This window comes from Calonectris borealis, chromosome 10, assembly GCF_964195595.1.
Source record: "Calonectris borealis chromosome 10, bCalBor7.hap1.2, whole genome shotgun sequence".
NCBI lineage: Eukaryota > Metazoa > Chordata > Aves > Procellariiformes > Procellariidae > Calonectris > Calonectris borealis.
Genome location: NC_134321.1, coordinates 6162270 through 6181879, shown reverse-complemented (window position 1 = coordinate 6181879; position 19610 = coordinate 6162270). Strand labels below are relative to the sequence as shown.

General features: G+C 45.5%; 1 protein-coding gene across 4 annotated transcripts in view; it reads left to right on the top strand.

The window, feature by feature from the left end:
- The first annotated feature begins 5040 nt into the window (after positions 1-5040).
- The window catches only part of MITF (melanocyte inducing transcription factor), a 110595-nt gene continuing 96025 nt past the window's right edge, over positions 5041-19610 (top strand). For 2 of the 4 annotated variants that reach the window (XM_075158641.1, XM_075158639.1), the window contains exon 1: positions 5041-5345. In XM_075158641.1, coding sequence (XP_075014742.1) covers positions 5242-5345 — 104 coding nt within the window. In that variant the 5' untranslated portion in view covers positions 5041-5241. The remainder of the gene's footprint in view (positions 5346-19610) is intronic. The other 2 variants (XM_075158642.1, XM_075158640.1) reach the window with 2 other exon arrangements.

The following is a 19610-nucleotide window of genomic DNA, read 5'->3' as shown; positions in this document are numbered from 1 at the left end:
CATGTGCTCTTCTTGTGACAATCAGGCTAAATGGTAATTCTTTGAAAAAACGTAACTGGTATACGCACAGCAGAGCAGCCGTTAAATTTCCACGGGTTTCATCCCTCTTGGATGTTTTCCATCCTAAATGGGAGCAGGATTTCCCCGACGTTACACTTCTGAGTTGCTGAGTGTAGGGAGCTTATGCTGAGAGATGCTTGTTTGGTTTATTTTCCTGAGTCCAGGGAACGGGGAGAAGGAAACCCCTTGATTTCAAAGCAGAAAGAATCAAAACTGCACCTTAAGGGAGACAAAGCTCAAACAGCATTCAGGGTAGGCAGAAACTGTGATTAAATCTTGAATAAACGTGTGAAGGTGTCACTGGCAGGCGGAGGGAGCTGAGGTCTGAAATAGGGGGAATGCGTCTTGGGTGGGCAAAGAGATGGGATGGGAAGGGAAGGAGAATGGGTGACGGATTGGGGGTCTGCAAAGAAACAGATATGACTGGAAAGAAGAAACTGGGACAAGAAATGAGGCAGAATGCCAAAGGGCTTAGGGAGAGGGGCTCTCTGCTAGAGCTGACCTGGGAAGAGTGAAATAATTTACATGAGATATTGTGAATGGGAGATTTTAACTGGTGATATATGCAGCTGGCAGGGCAAAGAAACGGGACAGGGATGTTCCTATGAGACTGTACATAATCTCCCCATGGGTACTGGAAGCTCTCACTTAAATGCCACCTTTCTTTCCGTATTCAATGCTAAAAGCTTTCAAACAAGTCTTCTGCCTTTTAGGGAGATAAAGAGCGATAATAACTTCTTGTCTTTTACTCTGCAGGGGTAAATTGCATTCTCTTCCCAAATCTGTACGATACAGCGTATGAATGCAAAGGTCTGAGAACTTTCTTCAAAATTAAGTCACATGTCTGTTTATTTTTTTGAATAGCAGCATTGACTGCTTCCTTTCCCTTTCAGATGAATGCACAAATAGTTAGTGTGGGGGAATTCTTTCAAACTGGGAACTCTGCTGAGTCAGGTGTCAATTTTTTGCCTGCTTATAGAGATATCAATCTATGTTGCTGCTTCCTGCTGTCAACTAGAGATCCCCAGACTGTGATTTGAGTAACATTACTGATGGGAGAACCATTTAAAATTATACTTGTAGGCCAGAAGAAGAAAAATACAAATTACGAGGATTATAAGTGAAGATACCACAAATGAAGGAATTGCAAAGAGTAATCACGGGGCGTAGAGGGAAGGCTGGAAATAGCAGCTCTGCCCAACGTACTTGCTGCATATTAAATTGTGCACCCCACAGTACCTTGAAAATCATTGCTGAAATCACAGGAAATGTTGGTTCAGAATGAGGAAGAGCTGTGTCTCCTGATAAACCCTTCCCCTCGGGAGCTGCACGGCCAAACACAGTCCTTCAGTCTCCTGAACCTCCGTGCTTCTTTCTCAGACTTGATAAGAATTCAGTCTGAAAAGGAGAATTCGTCTAATAAGCTGAATGCATATTTTAACAGCTTTAGAAATATCAGCCCCATCAGTTGAAAAATAACTGAACAATGCTGACCAGAGAGAGGATGTCTGCACGGCGCTGGGGAGCTAAGCAGAGCTGGGGAGCCCAAAGTAGCTCATGGCTTTTGGAGGGGGTTATGTTAGTTTGGGTGAAGAACAAGAGGTAAGTGTCACATAGGCATTGAGGCTGCCTGTATCGCTAGATGTTAATCTGCGACTCTAGGAAGAAGTTAACAAGGCATGAAAATTTCACTCCATTTGAAAAAACGGAGAACCATAAAAAACCAAATGTGGGCAAATGGAATACTACCTTCAAGAGAACAAATTAACATGTAATTGTCTATATAGATGCAGTTGTTTGTTTTATTCTGGCTATAATTGTATTAAATGATTCTTGAAGGCAAAGCCAGTTTCAGGCAATAGAAAACCAAGCTGTGAATTCCCAGTGATCCCTAAATCTGATTATGTGGTTGTACCCCCAATGAAATCTGACTTTACCTCCTTGAGAGTGTTTGGGACTGGCTCGTAGGTCATCGCCCTTAGCGGAGTGACTATGCTACAGAAGTCCTACCTGGTCAGAGTCTTAGTAGTGTTATGCCCATAATGCCAACACTGGATTAAAGTTCACGTTCCGCCACTGATTTGATGTTTGACAAATGACCTTTCTGTGTTTTGTTTTTCACTTTGCTAAATGGGATAATCGTTCTTGTTCTCATCCCTAAAGCAGTTTGACATCCATGACTGGAAAACACTCAATGGAGCTATACAGAAATCTAGCTATATAGAATAACTATACAGAAATTAAAACACTGTGTCAACACGATAGTCGCTTCATCTCTAATTTCACCTAATATGTATTTTTTGGGTTTAATTTAATTTTCTTTATGGCAATCAAACTGCAATGTTGGCATAATAGGATTCACCTTTAAGGATCATGTTTGTTTTGGGCACGCTTACATATTGGTATCCTGCTTAAGCACAGTGGAAGTATTGTTCCTTCACCCTGAAAGATAAACCCTAAAAGAATATTATAAACACAAATGACATCTATTATGAATAGAAGAAAGCTTTGTATGACTCGGCAAAACAGTGTGAAGGTCCCAATTAGCCCAGGTGCAATGAGAAATTGCCCCCATCCAAACACCATGAACTTTGCATTGCACAGAGGGATGAAAGACAGAAATAAAAGCTTCATGGTCTGATGAAAAGAAAACCAGCTTCCTCTCTCTCTGTGAGCTGTACACGCCAGCCCTACTGAAGCTGCGGTATCTCAAGTGAAGCAGCATTGCCTAGGACATATATTTGCATACTAGATCTTAGCTCTTTAGAACTAGCGCTATAATTAAAACAGAGCTGAAAGCTCATAAGCTATACATTTCGAACAGCAGAAGAGACTATCTCATTTTTACACCTGGAAAAATAGAAGCAAAGTCATTACAAAGAGATGAGTCCTGCTGCTTACTCCCTTGCATCAAATCACGTAGCATTTCTTCACTCATGAAAACAGTTTATCAGAAACACCCCCTAACCCACAGAGGCTCAGGCTGTAAATGTAGCTTAGCAGTGGGTTTTTTTCTAAGTTGTTTTTAATTGTTTGTTTGTTGGTTGCTTTTTTTGCCCAAAGCACTGTTAGCAAGCCTACTCCTCTGTTGAGCTATCCCAGCCATCTGCCAATGTGGGCTCAAAAGAACATTCTTCAGGGCCTTATCCAATTTGTTGTATCTGATTCATTAAAGTAATTAGTCTTGCTGTTAAGTCATTGCTTGGAGTTTGGCAGCCGCATAATAATCTGGGACCTAAATTTCTAAACCAAGCTAAAATTCTTGCTTGGTTTTATTTTATCAAATCTCGCATTGCCTGCAATGAGCAGGGGTCCTGGCTGTCCACGTGCGAGCAGTCCCCGGTGCAGCGCCGAGCCCCGTGGCCCTGGCCAGCGGAATTGCCCCACAGCCAGGACCACCAATCTCAGGCAGCTTCGGCAGCTGTGACCAAGAAAACGGACGTGTGGAAAAGCCTCTTTTCTGGCTTATCTGGTCTGCTGGACTTAGTGGTGCTGCACTGATACAACAGGAGTGGTGTGATTTTAGCTGCGAGAGATATGATGGCACCAGAATTATTAGGCATCAGTTATCAACAGCATCCTCAAATGTCCTGGGCCTTCGAGTTGTGCGGTGATTTCATTTAGTGAAGCCAAAGCTTTGGGGAAATGCCATGAGTGAAACTTCCTATGGCATTTCTGAACTGGAAGGTCCCTGTAACCCGACATCACAGCGGGTAAGGAGACAGGATGGAGCTGAGGAAGGTTTCTCCCCCTCTGGAGTGTAAAGGGGAACATCCTGATGTCAGTGCGGATACACAGCTCCTCGTGAGCAGGGGAACAGAGCCCTGCTCCCGAAATCCAGCTCCCTGCGGCACCGAAACCCCAAACTGGAGAAAACAAGCAAGGCCAAACAGGATCATTTAACAAGTCCAGAACGGGACCCTCCACCCGCAGGGTCTTTGAACCCGAGGAGGGACCAACCCCATCACTCACACGGGCTGGGCAGACACAGGATGTCTCTGACCCCTGACACCACCCGAACCCCCCTGTGCCGAGACCTCCTCGCCCACCCTCCCATCCAGCCCTCCTGCTTCGGTTCTCCCTGGGACCTGGTGCCTGTTGCGGGTACGATGGAGTATGGCAGAGACGTAACTCTGTGTTCAAAGATACCTGCTCTTTGTTTCCTAATCCTGCCAGGAGCCAATCTGGAAGACGAGGCGGCATTAAAAAATTTCTGCTGCAAATAATTGAAACCCAGCTGGCTCTCAAATATTTAATTTTATTGGACTTTTCTTTGCACTGTTTATGAGCTTTTGCCTATTTATAAAGGCACATAAAGTTTGAAGGAAGCCTCTTAGAGCTATAAATTCTCATGCTGAGAACTTACTCTGGAAAATGCAAACAGTCCTGGGACGCGAATGCGTTCTAGACCTGGCGAAATAAATTACCATAAATGTCCCACCCTCTATCGCCTGTAGATCTTCTCTGTTGTTTCCATTCAAACCCACCACATCCTCTGCTTGATCCCCACCTCCACCTCTAACGAACCCCTAACGAGGCCAATGCCCGAGTCTGAAGCTGCCCAGGAATGTCCTGGTGCTGCCGGACACCCACCGCCTACCGGCACCTTTGACAAGACCCTTTGCCAGACATTTTCACGGGTGTGATGAACAGCCCTCGGCGTTTCCATCTCCCCTCGCTGCCGCTGCCTGCGCGCTGGGGCCGGCCGCGGGCAGGGGCTGGCAGAGCCCGCCCGGCGCCAGCAGCGGACGGAGCAATCGCAGCCTCCGCTCCTGTCTAGCTGAGGGCAGGCGTGACGTCACGCGCGGCACCTCTGGCGGTTGCCTGTCGTCAGAGCCGTGTGACGTCAGCCCTCAGGGGCGGGGCGGGGGCCGAGGGCAGGGAGGGGGCGGCAGGTGGCGGGCATGGCTCGGCGCCCCCGCCCCCGCGCTCCCGGCTGACAGCGGCGGGCCCGGCCCTTCCCTTCCCTGCCCGGCCCGGCGCGGCGCGGCGCGGCGCGGCCCGGCGGGAGTTGTAGTGCGCAGCGGGCGGAGGCGGCCGGGCCGGCCCCGGGGCGGACTACAAGTCCCAGGCGGGGCGGGCGGCGGCGCTGTGTGTGTGCGGGAGCGGGCGGCGCGGCTGGGCTCGGGCGGCGGTAACCTCCCGTCTCTCCCTCTCGCAGCGGCGGTGGCGGCGGCGACGATGCAGGCGGAGTCGGGGATCGTGCCGGACTTCGAGGTGGGCGAGGAATTCCACGAGGAGCCCAAGACCTACTACGAGCTGAAGAGCCAGCCCCTCAAGAGCAGGTGGGACAGGCGGCGGCCGGCCACCCGCTCCGCCGGGCGGAGGACGCGGTGCCCCCGCGCTACGGGGCCGGGGCGGCGCGGCGGGTCCCCGCGCTGGGTCAGGCCGTTTGTAAACGTTAAAATACCCCCCCCGGAGCCAGCCCCGCGCTGAGGGGAGGCATCCTGCGCAGCGGGGCGGCCATTTAGTGCTTCCTGCCATAATAGCGGCGTTGTTGGGCGGGAGGGCGGGCCGGGCCGGCGTTATGTAAAGGGCATTGTTGGCCGTGCGGGGCCTCGCCGTCACGCCGGGGGAGCCCCCGCCGCCCGCGGGCTCCTCTCGGGGCGGGGGGGGGCAAGGCATCGGCGGCACCTGCCCCCCGGTGAGCCCCGCCGCGTCTCATGCCCGTCCTCCCCCCCCGCCCCCCGCAGGTGCGGCGGCACTCGGGTGGGGTCAGCGCAAAGCTGCGAAGTTGTGGCAAGGTCTTATAAGGTTGTTTTGGGGTTTTTGTTGTTGTTGGTTCCCCCCCCCCCCCCCCCCCCGAGTTTGAGAGCAGGTTTGTTACTTGCAATTGCTTGGGGACTGGAAACTTTTGCCTAGGTACGTCAAAGTATTTTTCTCCCCGAGATATATGCGTTATTCTTATCTGGAGTGGCTGCGTCGCGTAGATATGGTCTGTAAAGGCAAATAAGGCGGCGTGTGTTTCTCTCCCTTGCGGGGTGTTGGGTACCTGCTGGAAAAAGAAAGCAAATGCTCTCCCGCGCCTTAAGCATGTACCTTGTCAGCAATGGCATGTTTCTCCCTCCTCTGTTTTTTCATTCAAAGTACTTTGGCGGTAACGAACCCTCCATTTCATCACAACACTCTCCTAAGCAGTACTCAGCTGAATGTAAGGTCATTGCTGCGAGTGTATCGTGTTTGTAATCAAGTCTGTTGTTAGCCTGTCTTTATATTCATGGTTTTTGGTTTTGAACAATGCTCTTCGTACGTCTGTGCATGCAGTTGAAAAATGAATGGGAAGGTAAATATTTTAAAAAGCATGTGCTAAAATGAGCTTAGATTGTATCGCCTGTCAGACATGCTTCAAAGTAAATAAATGATTTTTTGATCATGCTCTGAATGTTTCAGAAACATTGAAGGTCTTGTAGTAAAAGACGTTAAAAATCTGTCACTGTCGCAAGGGCTGGCAAATCTGGGGCCACCTCCTGTGGCCTGTCTCCAAGGCAGCCCTACCTCACTCCGAACCTTTGGTATTGCTGAGAAATGGTGCACGTAATGGTGGTGATGGGCAGCCTTTCACAGCCTGACAGACCAGCCAACCTGACCATAGCTGCCAGAACTCCTCTGCCCTCCGAGGTTGTGCGGGGAAGTTACCATTGTCCAGGTAATTAGCTGGGAGCCAGGCTGAAGTGCGGAGAGCGTACAGTGTGGAGGAGAAGGGTTCACCAGCGGTGGTGGGTTCCAGCTGTGATGGGAGACCCAGAGGGCTTCGGCTTCAGTGTCCATGTTGCCAGTGGAGTGCAGCAGTCACAGGGTAGATGGTGGAGCACTGATACCTCACGCCGTTGTTAAATAGTTCTGTTTGCACCAGCTGTGGGTTGTAACGGGTGTGCAGGAATTGTCCCTTTATGGTCGTCCGCTTTGTAGTCAACAGTTTGTCTATGCCTTCAGATGGTGTGGGCATGGAGCTCAGATACCAGGTCTGCATTTGACCTTGTACAGATGTTCCAACTGCTTTTAATTCATGTGACTTGATGCTTTGGGATCCGAATGTGTCCCTGCGTTGTTCACTTCTCTCGAGGGGAAGAGATAATAAAGATACTCTGAAATGACGCACTGGAGTATTTGGCCATCTTCTAAATGTTGACACTTCAAACTTCCCTGGAGTGAATTGCCCCAGTATGTTCTCACCTGGTACTCCTGCAGAGCCAGCACTGCCCACCCTTGGGGTTTAAAGGGTCCGCCGTGTGAGTCATCCAGACATCTTGGTGGTGCTTCAGGCCAACATGGCCAACATCTGTTCCAATGTTTCCAGAAGGGCTCGTTGGGTAGGAGAAGCGACCAGGTTGCCCCACTCGGCCTCCCTGTCCCTCCACACGTTCCCATGCATACAAGAAGAGGGAGCCCCGAGGGCGGAATAACAACCCATGGTTTTTCTGGCAGATAGCGAACTGACGTGTAAACCTCAGCGTGGAGTCTGCCCAGCTCACGTACAGCTCTTACCTCGAGGTAGAGCCTCAGTTGTCTTCCTGGCCTTGCGGGAGATGAAGAAGCAAAGGAGCCGGGGCCCCTGCCAGGTCCATATAAACCTGTCCCTGGAGCCAGGCTGATAAAACTTGATGATAAAAGGAGGCAAAAGTTGCTCACAAACCTGTTTGCTTCATGATGTGCAGATCGTAATCTAAGAGGACTTCTGTAGTCCTTCAGCTTTGCTCAGGCCTGAAACCAGTCTGACTGATGATTATCAAGGGTATCCGACATCACCCTGCTGCTTTCTCTTGTGGATGTAAATCAGGAGTAATTGCACAGCAGTCAGTGGAGGAGCAGCGGGTCAGCGTGGTGTAGCGACGGGACTGTGGCCATGGGAATTGCTTTCTTACCGTCTCCTCCGCAGCCTTGCTCTGGAAAGGTGCCTGGGGAGCAGGCAAGCCAGAGGCGATCGCTGATGTTAGGAGATGAGTCTAAGTAGCAATCTACTCTTTTCCCTGGTGAGAACTTCTGATTTCCTAGCAACATTCAGGGCTTTCTCTGATCTTTTTTAACCGTAAGAGATGAGAAGCATCCTTGGCTTACTCACAGCAGCTGAAATTGTAAGTACATAGAAAAAGTCATCAGAAATAAGAATGCCAGTGCTCTGAACCAAGAAGGAACTTTTTTTGTTTGCCCAGTTTAACTCAGCCCTGCCGATATTGCTGTCCTTCACTCAGTAAAACTCTCCTATTCGCTTCCTCCCAGATTGCTTGCTTTCCAATATATGACATCCAGTTGAAGATTTCTCCTCTTCAGTGTGCCCTCACAGTTACTCCATCCATATTTCATAATTCAAGTCTGCAATCCAAAGCCTCAAGGGGTCTGATAATAAAAACTTTTTGCAGTAAATACTGTACTAACTTAGGCCAAGCCACAATTGAATGCTAGAGGCCAAGGAAAAATGTAAGCCCAGCAAAAAGCTTTAATCACAAGGGATGGAGAGAATACATGGGGCTGAGATACATCAGTTCCAGCCATATTTCCTAAACCCCTCAAACTCATGAGAAGTTAGCTTCTTGTGCTAAGTGCGAGATAAGTTTAAGGGTTCTCTGGAATTTGCTGTGGTTGAATGTCTTTGAAAACTGAGAAGATGTTTCAGTCGCTTTGGTTTCTCCGGAGTCACTTTTCACTGTGGGAGGAAGCTGGACTGTATGACTAGCCAGTAAGACAATAAGATTTATTTATTTTCCTCACATTCATACTTTATTCCTCTCCTGCCACATTCCCAAAGGATAATAGTTTTAATTTATAAGTACATACACTTAAATATGTATGTGTTTGTGTAATGAACAAGTAAATAAGATTTCCTTTCTGATACAAGCAGTGCACAATGAAATCGATAGAGTTTTATTTTCAGGCAATCAGTTGAAGAAAATAATCAGTTATTACCAAAAGTAAGCACAGATCCTGACATGTCTGCGCACAGTCATCAGGATGCTGTAGACTTAAGTTACATCTGTCATACTACTGATGTGGATTCCGTAAATCATTTGACGTATTAAAGCGATGTTTTAGATATCAAACTGGTATCTTCCCAGTCTGCCTTTGCGCAGGGCAATCTGAACTAACCCAGATGTGCCAAATGCAGCAAAAAATTTCTATATTCCATTGCTTTTCTCTGTTTTTTGGTTCTCTGTAATGTGTGTCCATTTGGATGGTGTGTGCGACCTAACAAGTGCCAGCAAATTATTGTCAGTTGTTGTAATTTACTGCCTTGCTCTTAATAAATCCATGTACCTGCAGGTAAGCTACTGCTATTTGTGCTATTTTCTGTTGCCCTTTCCCAGCTTTTTTATTTTCAGACTGGTTAAAAAGCGCCTGAGTGATGCAGTTACTGAAGTATTTTCAGTGGAAAAAATTATTAGGAAATGCTTTTAACTTGCGTGATAGTTTTTTAGGAGGCTTATTCTTGCTTTATGAGCAATAGCCTTGAGATGTAGAGTTTGTCATTATTAAAGCAGTGATGTTTTTATAAAATTCTCATCATTCCTGGTGTCCAAATGCCTTTTTTTTTAAATGTAAACCTTCAATATTTTACTTAAATCAACTAGTACCTCATCTCTATCCAGTTAGGATCCTCTGTAAAACACTCCCTTTTTTTTCTTCCCCCCCCTTCTGATGCTGTGCTAAACGTTGAAGTCTCGACTTAGTAAAAACTTCCCTTTTAATACAGTGTTTGTTGAGGAAATACTAATTTCACCAGAGGCACACGTTTTTAAACTGTGTACTTACTCTGGAGCCAAAGAGGACTTTTCTAAAGTGCCTTAGTCTGCAGACGATCAAATTTAATTTTGTAAATGAACTTTGTAGCATGATTAAATTTGAACTTGATTACATTAGGCTTCTCAACATTGAGTTTGTGCCTTATTGGAGGTAGTCTTTTCATATTACTGCTATTTATGGATCTTATTCAAGTGTTTTATATTCTGGTTGGGTTCTGCAATGCAGTTTGTTCAAGCTACTGCTTATATCTGTTCCAGTTGTGCAAGAAGTGGAAAATATCCTTTATTTAGAACAGGTCACATGTGCTTGCATCCAGGAACCGCGTCTCAGTGTGTTTAAAAAAAATAAAAATGTATCTTGGAGGAACAGATTTAAAAAGTTCCTGAAATATTTTTCCGTCTGTTACAGAGGAACATTACATATTTTAAACTAAAAGGTAATAATAGCTAAGTTAAAGTGATACGTAGGCTAGCACTGACTGAAGTCAATGGTAAAAGTCTTAACCGACGTCAGTGGGAGTAGAGCTAAGCCAAAAGTATGTCTCTTTGAAATCTCTCCGGTAACATTTTTGTGAGTGAGTCAATAATCCCATGTTTATTCTGCACCTCAAATTCACTTCACTGGGAAGGAAAGCCTCGCCACATCTTTTTGTACTCTTTTATTTTTGAAAACAGTCTTAAAAGGAAATGCTGCAATTGGAGTGTCTATTGTATAAACATGTGGAGACAATAAGTGGTATTTCTTTATATTTCTTTATACTGGGAGCCGGTGCTGCTCCCTGCCTGTAGCAGAGCGTTTTCCATGGTGAGAGATCCTGGTTGACCTTTTCTCTTCTGCGAAACTCTCGCTCTGTTATTTGCAGTAGGCCTTTGCTATTTAGCAAGGAAACAGAAATAGCCCATGAAATTCAGTTCAGCATTTGCTTTGATACGAACTATTGAACGTCACCTTTTTGCTTCCCTAGCCTGCTTTCCTCGGGAGGATTTTGTTTGGCTGCCAAGCTGATCAGGCAGTGCACAGATACTTTGAGGCTGAGCTGACTGCACTGACTGTGCACCTTTTAGCATGCACATGTGTTTTTATTTATCGGGCTGCTGGTTGTTTTAGTCATGTGTAAGTACGTATGCACTCTGCATGAAATAAATCCATACCTTTCTGGTGAGTAGGAAGCTTCCCTAGCTGGCTACTATCGACTGACAGAATCCAGGTGATAATTTGAACCCATGTATTCTTCTGCCTTTTAAATGGCTGAAAATAAACCGATGCAGCCCTGCTGATGGATAGGTGGGGTGCCCCTGGTACTGCTCATTTCCCTGCGAGTAGTGGAGGTAATTTCACCAGCCTCTGGACGAGAATTTTTGGGGCTGCTCTGAACCTACCAGTTGTCATTAACAAGTCATTGTGGAGCTTATTCTGTGCTGTGTATGTTTTTATTTGGCACTTAGGGTGATGTATCTGGTAGGCAGCGTGACTAATTCCTGCTGTACAGTTTGATCAGGATCTAGAAGAATATTGGGAAACAAGAGCAGAAGAGACTTGCAGATGCGTTATTTTATAAACAAATTTAGCCTCTCACCACAGTCTATGATTAAAAGTTTAATGGGAAGAAATCTGTACAGCTGCTTAAAAATGAGGGTACAGGAGAAACCTGTTCTGACACTTACTATGCTGTCCTCCTATTTCTAGGTTTGCTTTCCAAAGCAACACACTTTAAGACTTTGAAAATGAAACAGAAGGAGTAATTTTCTGTTTGGTTTTCTGCTAAAAATTGAAATTGCCTGTTGGCTGTTAATTGTTTTCCGAGAATGATCTGCTGTTTCAGTGCTGAGAACAAAATGAGAGTCCAACTTCCATGAGGCTGGTCAGGCTCTTGGCCATTATTGTCTGTCTCGTTCTATTTTGGATTCAAAAAGTTTTTGAAAGACATTGGTTGTAACATTTTTATTTGGTAAAATTCACTGTCTTTTAATATTATTTTTTCTGGAACAAAGACAACATGATTAAGCAGTATGGCATGGCAGATTTTGCTGGACGGTTAACTATTGCATCGCTATCCTATTATACTAGAACTGCGATTATTTTTTATTTTTTTTAATAATCCCAGCAGCTAAACAGTAACTGGACAATTATTGGCTTGCATGTTGTTTTACACTTCATTTCATACTGGGGAAAAACAGCACAGGAAAAGGAATATTGTTGCATATTCATAATATAACAATGCTACTGCTTTATCTGCAACAGCTGTAAAAAAGCTGATGCTGCTTTGAGTGTCAAGATTGAAATGTTTAGGTTCAGTGGAACCAAAGACTGCAATACAGTCTGAAACAGATCAGCCTGTCCTCCAGCCCATCTCCGAGGTAGAGGTTAGTGTGGTTTCCTGTGTTAGACATGCCAAGGGTCTGCTTGCTGTGGATGGGCACTAGCAATTTTGGGGTGCCTTTTGAAAGGGCTCTCTCCCCGTATCTTTGCCCGGAATTTCAGCTTGTGACTTGCATAAGCCCTAGTCATTGATGTCTGTGGGCTTCACCTGAAAATAAGTGTTTCAAAGAGGGCGTAGTGTGTCCAAGTGAAAGAGGATGGTGTGGGTATCAGTGGTACAAGTACAAAAATTGTGAAAATTGGTAAGGAAAGCTTGCAATGCAACTGCTAGCTAATACTTTAACCACTAATAGTGCCTTTGGATTGAGCTCATTTTTTCTGGTAACATCTCTGCTGCAAGGGCTGCTGTAATGTTTGTGTTAGCAGCTTTCTGCCAAGCATGCAAGCCAGGGTCTGGTGGTTTATAGCTTTTTTTTCTTTGGTGGTAAGTGATTATGTAGAAACCCTCTGTAGACTCCCCCCGCCCTGACCTGCTGCTCACAGCTGCTGCATGGACTGGACTGGCAGGTTGAAGGGCAAAAATGTGTTGCCGTGATATATAATTACTTCTTCCAGCATGAGCCAACAGAGCTGCTTGCTGTGATGATTGTTACGTATACTGCTATGTAAAACAGAATGCAAGTTTAATGTAGGGTTTGGGCTAGTATTTTAATGTTGTAATTAACAGCCTCTAACAGTAAACAAGTTTTTTTTTAAATCAGTTCCCATGAAGGTTATTCCTTTACGATGTAGGCAGACATACATTTGCAGATGTGGAGTTTATGAATTCTGTATTACTTGGAGAAATGAGCATCAAGAACAAAGAAATACCTCTTTTTCAGACCCTGTTCCTCTTACTCCACAATACCACAGGTACGGTGACAGGCAGCTGGAGATCAGTCCTGCAGTTGCTATTTTGTAGGGACATTTCGGCTAAGGGAAACAGTCGCATTTGAGACGATGCGGCAGTTCCCATCTCTTGGAAGAACTGGATTCATCCTTCTTAAACGCTCCCCAAAAACCAGTGATCTAGTTTCACAGGTACGTTGCGCCTCCGTTTGTTCTGCTCTTTTGATGCAAAATGGGCATAAACCCACCTGACCCTGCTGCTTAGGCTGGAGCGGCTTGGTGGAGCGTGCTGGGGGGTCTGGCCTTCTCAGAGCATCGTGTGAGACTGCCTGTGAAGAGACCGCTGAAGCTGCAGGGAGTAGGAAGGAGGTTTGTATCTGTTCAAACCTACAAAGGCAAGCTTCGTTTCTCTGTGTGCAAGGATTATGTGCCTGGTTTGGCCTACTGTTACATTAAAGAATTTATTTATGATGAATTCTGCGAAAATTTTACATGGTGAAAATTAATGTTTTGGGTACCTGGAAAGATGTTGATCAGCTTTGAGCTATTTAGGCACTGGAAGCTTGCCAAGTTTAATGTGTTTAAAGCATCACACCAATAACATATACTGTATTATCAAAGCTTGCCTGTAACCCTAGGATGCTGAGACCGTTTCTTGTGTTCACCGTATGTGACAACACAAACTGCTGTATGAATGGTAGAAACCTAGTAGAGCAGGGATGTTGGGATCTGGAGACTGGAGAAAAGTAACGAGAAGAAGTGGGAACAACTGGAATGTCCGAAGGATGCTTCAGAGAACAGAGACAGGAATGATGAAGGATCGTTACTAATCTTATTCCCAGCCATTCTGTTGTAACATGTAAACACAGACAGAAAAGAGGAATTACTGTGATTCTTTCTGGAGGAGAAGCAGCCAGCTAGAAAACTTGGGATGGAGCTAAATTGGCTGGGAACTGTTTCAGGGTGAGAAAATGGGAGAGACTTTGGAAGCTGTCAGATGGCAAGAGATGGGGAATATGGGCAAGGGGGGTTGGGGTCCTGGAGCTTCAAACTGGGAAGTCGGAATAGTACTGTAGAGATGGAAAAGGATCATTGAGATATCTGAGTGGGAGAGCCTGGCTGAGCATGTTTCGTGCACATTTACTCTTTTGTTTCAGGATTCTTTGGGTTTTATCTAAGTAAAGAAGGAGAGGATTTGTATAAAATTTGACTGACTTTGGAATGCTTTTTCTGGATGTGTCCCTGCATGGTAATACACAGCTGTAAAGCCAAACTAGGAATACAGAGGTAGAGGGAACAAACCATACCCTTTTTATAACGTTTGTGAACTTCAGCCTGAATAAATAACAGTTGCAACCTGAAAGAATCAAATCAGAATGATATTGAGATGTGTACACATGCAGGAGGGGATGGCCTTACAGAAAAGCAAAGGGAAAAAACTCTTTTGAGCTGTTCATTGGAAGCTGGAAGGAGTTCAGGGTGGTGTGGGGCTCTTGCAGTGGACCCCTGGGATGCCATTAACTCCTGTGTTTGGGTTTCTGCTCAGTCTAGCAAGCTTTATTTTATTTGTACCAAATATTTACAATACTACCCAAGCTCAGCCATGCTAAAGGCACATCACAGATGTCAGTCTGTCTAGTGGCACAGTTCAGAAGAGTTGCTGGGATCATTTATTTATTTATTGCTGTTGTAACACGAAGGTTGCTATCTGATAAATAATTATTCCACCCTTGGAGAAGGCACATTGTAAATCTGTTAAGCTGCTCCTTTGTTTGTTAGGCTTGTGCATAATGAGTTTGGAATTTAAGATTAGTAGTATGCTGTGCAACTGCTCATTTCGTGAGCTCATCCTCCGGCTCGGCTCGCCTGCCTGTCCACCTGTCACATCCTGTTGGGCACCTAGGGCTACATTCATAAGGGGAACTTTGGTTTAGCGTTGCGTCATCTCATTTTTATGTGTTCTGCTGCCTAGTGGAATTAAAAAAACCCATGAGGTAGGTGTCTAGGTTCCTTACAGAACGCATGAGGGAAAGGTGGCTTCAAAGAAGGCTTGTGAAAACCAGCATGTGGAGCGGGGGATTGCCTGAGTCAGCCAGTGAAGGGTGTAAGAGGCTGGTGTTGGTGTTGAATGCTGTCCCTTGAAGATTTGGTTGTCTGGTCTAGGTGAGCTGTTGCTAAACCTTTCTCGGAGCGGCGTGCCAAAGACAGCTCTGCTCTAACAGAGATGAGGAGGAGCAGGTAGTACGACATCCCCCTACCCCAGCTTTATCCACTCGGGACACAGAAGTTTTGAGTTCTAGTCCTGTCTGTGACCCAAAACATGGGATTGAACATGTCCACCACCCTTTGGTGTGCCCAAACTAATAAACCATGGGCTTTTTGAGATGTCTCTTTTGCAGAAGCTAGTCTGTTTAGCCTTGTATAGTATTCATTGAACTGGTAGGGGCAGGAGTGGCTTGGTAACGCAGGGGAGTGAGCATTTGCTTGTGGTGGTTCTCACCCTGCTCCAGAAAATAGTTATTTGTACAAAGTGGAACAGCTCTAGCGGGAAGCAAGGAAGATGTGCTCAGAAATTAGATCGTTTTCAGCTCCATCTGTTTCTAAAAGGCAGTTGTCCAAATCTCTGTAGTTGGGATCACAGCATGAAATATGGGGACCTGCTTGAAATACGAGTGGTGATATTTGGGGCACAGGTAGTTGGATGAAGGGAAAACATCTTCAGGGTTATGGGAACCAGAGATTCCTGAATTGTTGCAGGAAGGCAAGGAAGTCAAAGGGTGGTATGGACTCCCTGATGGTACTGGTGGCCAAAGGGCCTCTCCAGGTGTTATAAATTGGTGAGGAAGGTGTCGGGCAACGGTGGGTATTAAGAGTGAAGACAAGTATATATAATTTCTTAAGAGCGCTTAATTTTTTAGGAATGTGAAATCATTCGTGGTAGAGCAAGAGGAGCTCAAATCTGTGTAGAAGTGAGTTACAAAGGAGTAAAGTGAGTAAGGCAGGAGATGAAATAAGATTATGGCTCTATCACAAACTTGTTTTTTTGATTTAGCTTGTTGCACAATTTACAGTTTCAATCTAATTGCAAAACTATTCTGCAAGTGATAATTTGGTTCCCAGCTAATACAACTTTTGATATTTACTGTACAAAGCTGTGCTGTGGGAGCTGCTCGCCCGAAGATGCTGTGGGCCAGCAAGGACTTTGTATTTTTCAAGTGTGTTGAGTAATGTAGAAAAACGTGAAATGGATCTGCCTGTTTTGAGGATCTCGAAGGTGCAGGAGCTGCCCTTGCAAAGAAGACAGGGCTGGCTGGAAGGGACCTGCTGCTGCTGCAGAGCTGGGGAGGGTCTTTCTTGCAGCCTTTTTGGTGTTTCCCAAAGGAATTGGCCACCCTGCCTTCACAGCAGCCTCCTGCTTTCTGGGAGAGATCCCTCTGAGCAGGCAGTAGTTACTGTCTTTCCAAAGGAGTCCTCGTTTGTGGAGGAGACTGTTAATTATCTCTCACTTAGCCTTTCTAATGAAGGTGCTTGTAAGAGTTGTGCTGGGGTACCACGATCTCCATAGGACAAAATCTCCCTCCTCTGGGTCTGCAGGGTGTGCAGTGATCTCTTGCACCGATCCAGGGGCTCTGTCTGGTCTTGGGTCTCAGGTGGGATCTTTAGGGACTTGCTCTTTGAAACTGTTGACCATTTGGCCTTTGGCCTTGCAGCACCACTTGAGACTATAAATAGACCTGCAGAGGAACAGGTCCAATGATCTCGTGTTCCCGAATGCCATTCTGCTGTGCCGAGTGTCGCGCTGCGTACCAGCTCAGCGAAAAGAGGATGGTGAGAAAAGGTGGCTCTTGCAGTGAGCTGCAACCTGGATCACCCCTGATGACGGTTGCAGTCTCGGCTGGTGATTCCACCATTTTCGTCCTCAGAGCTTCTCCTGGGCAGCCTGGGCATTGCAGCTATTCTAGGTAGGCACAGAGACAGAGGCACACGGAAGATGACGGGTCCCGCTCTCAGGACTGCGAGAGCATCAGTGCGCTACCGATATAGTGCAACGTTCAGCAGGTCGTGGTGGTGCTCTTGTCTGTGCCATCCTGGCTGGCTGATGTGGAAAACCAGCGGTACTGCAGGGAAAAACATATTAATGATCTAGAGAAGAAATGCTTCAGTGATTTCTTACAGCTCCTCCTTCTTTAAGTGTTGGGTTTGCTCGCTAGCCTGTTTTCTCATCTCGTTTTTGAGATGTGCTATGAGCTGGAGGATGGTACTGGTTTGTATGGTTACCAGTCTCATCTCCTGCTATCTGATAACTTCTGCCCCGTTGCTATGAAACGTTTTAGTGAGATGTCACGTAAAAGGGATGAATATCCATCTGTAACCGCAGAGATATTTTTCCATGGCTCATCTCTTGCTGATCTTTCTGATCAGTTTTCTAATTCTGCTCTTGGCGGATTTGAATGATTTCTGGTCTTGTCATACAACTATCTGATGCATGTTTCCCATCTGTAATTTAATACCTTTGCATTGAGTTTTATTAAATAACACAGTGCAGAAAATTGCAGTATCTGTCCTTGTTGTCTCTTTTCAGTGGGTTTATTTTTTGTGGCAAGGACTTTCACAGCTCTTGAAATTCCAATCCTGTAATCACTATTTAATCTACGACAGTTTCCCCTGTATTTAAGAGCTACAGAATCAGGCTATGCTTTGGAGAAATGCTAAATTTGACTGCTTGCAGTCATCCAAAGTACATAGGTTGTTCAGTAGGTTGTGTTTGGCTTCTTGTAGTGCTATAGGGAGTGTCTGGCTTTGGGGGCAGTGATGGAAATGCAGTACCTCCTTTCTGCATGTAGCATGGGAAAAAATAAGTGGTCGAACTAGGAACTCTGTGCACTTTATTTGGTGGCACAGTTGCGGAGCACCCTTGGCAGCAGAAAGATGGGTGCTCTAGAACTGCCAGGCTGTATTGATTGTGTTGCATTTCTGCTGGAACAAAAATATAACGGGCTCCGCATTTGCACTTTCCGCTTGTGTATTGTTTTCTCTTTATTTTGTGTATTTAGAAAATGCTATGGTCTGCAAACTGCTCGTTTAGTATTTTCTGTGGAATGAAAACCATCTGGATAATTTAACTGAATTTTATCGAAGTTTTTGATAATGGGCTCTTTTCTGTTTCTTGGCATCTTGTTAGATGAAGATGAGAATTCGAGTTAAAATTCAGGGAGGTAACTATGTGCTGATTTATGACCTGGAATTGTAGAAACAACTTGGGCTTGTTTGAAGTTGTAAAAGTAATGGAAATATTAAAATGATATACAGTCTCTCCCAAAAGCATTCTCCCTGAGCAAATGCCTGCCATAGGCTTCTCCCCCACCGCAATGTACTTTGAATCCTTGGCATAGTGGGAGCTGCAAGCTAAAGAAAGCATCCAGCGTTCGTGCCGAGGCTTCTTTGAGAGAGATCAGACTTAAACGCCAGCTGAAGTTAAGCATATGTTTAAAGACTTCCCTTGATCAAACCTCCGTTCAGCAAAACGCTTCCATGTATTCTTTATTTCGGAATCCTAAAGAATTCAATTGGTTTTGTACTCGTAGGTTTAAACTTGTTGCAGCCCTAGGGCTGTAACAACGACAGGAGTGCTCTACCCTGATCCAGCAAACCCTGAGCCCGTGAACGGTGCTGCTCACCACTACTTGTGCATAAGTTTCAGCTCCTGGTTTGAATACGTTGCTGGATTGGGAGAAGAGTGTTCAGCATATGGCAGGCTGTTAAATCTGATGTACTTTTGAGCCTGACACTGTTAATTTAATATATTCTACTTTCGTTGAAATACTACTTAGAAAAGTAAAAAATCCCACTAGAAAAAGATAAATGCATAATCTTTTCAACATGAGATGCAGATTTAACTGAATTTCAGTATCGTCTGTTTAACGGAGGAAGAGCACTATCAGTCAGATTTTTCTTCCTCCCCCCTGCCCACCCCCAAAAGACTTAACTGCCCGTTTAGTTTCTGATGTCCTGATGATAGTGCTGGCTTATGGGTTCGGGTTTTTTGGATGGTGTGTTTTGTTTTGGTGTCGGTTGTTTTTTGTTGTTTGTGGGTTTTGTTTTTTTTTTAAGTGAGGTGAAGGAAAGTGATAAAGTTCTCGGCACTAGAAGGTTTTAGGCGTTTGAGAGATGAGTATTTAGATTTGCATGTGCTTAAGTCATGAAGAACTTGAGCACTCGTGTCTGTGTGTGTGTGTGTGTGCCTACTGTGATGGCGAGTGATTGTGTGGCTCCTTTGAAAAAGGAGCTGTACATGAGTGCAGCTTTCTGAATCCAAAGTGGGTTGTTCTCAAAGCCAACCACAGCGTTGTTAGTCTAATATCAGGTGTCTTGTGGACAGGTTCTGAAAATTTGGAATTCGGTTATTTTCAACAGTCTTGTGTTTTTCCCAGTGGCTGTGTAGAATCGCAGTCATTGAGGTGACACCTCTGGAGATCATCTCAGCCAGCTCTGCTGCTCATCACGTTGAGTAGATCGCTCAGAGCTATGTCTCGTCGGTTTTGAGTATCTCCAAAGACAGAGACTCCACAACTTCTCTGGGTGACCTGTTCCAGTATTGATGATCCTCA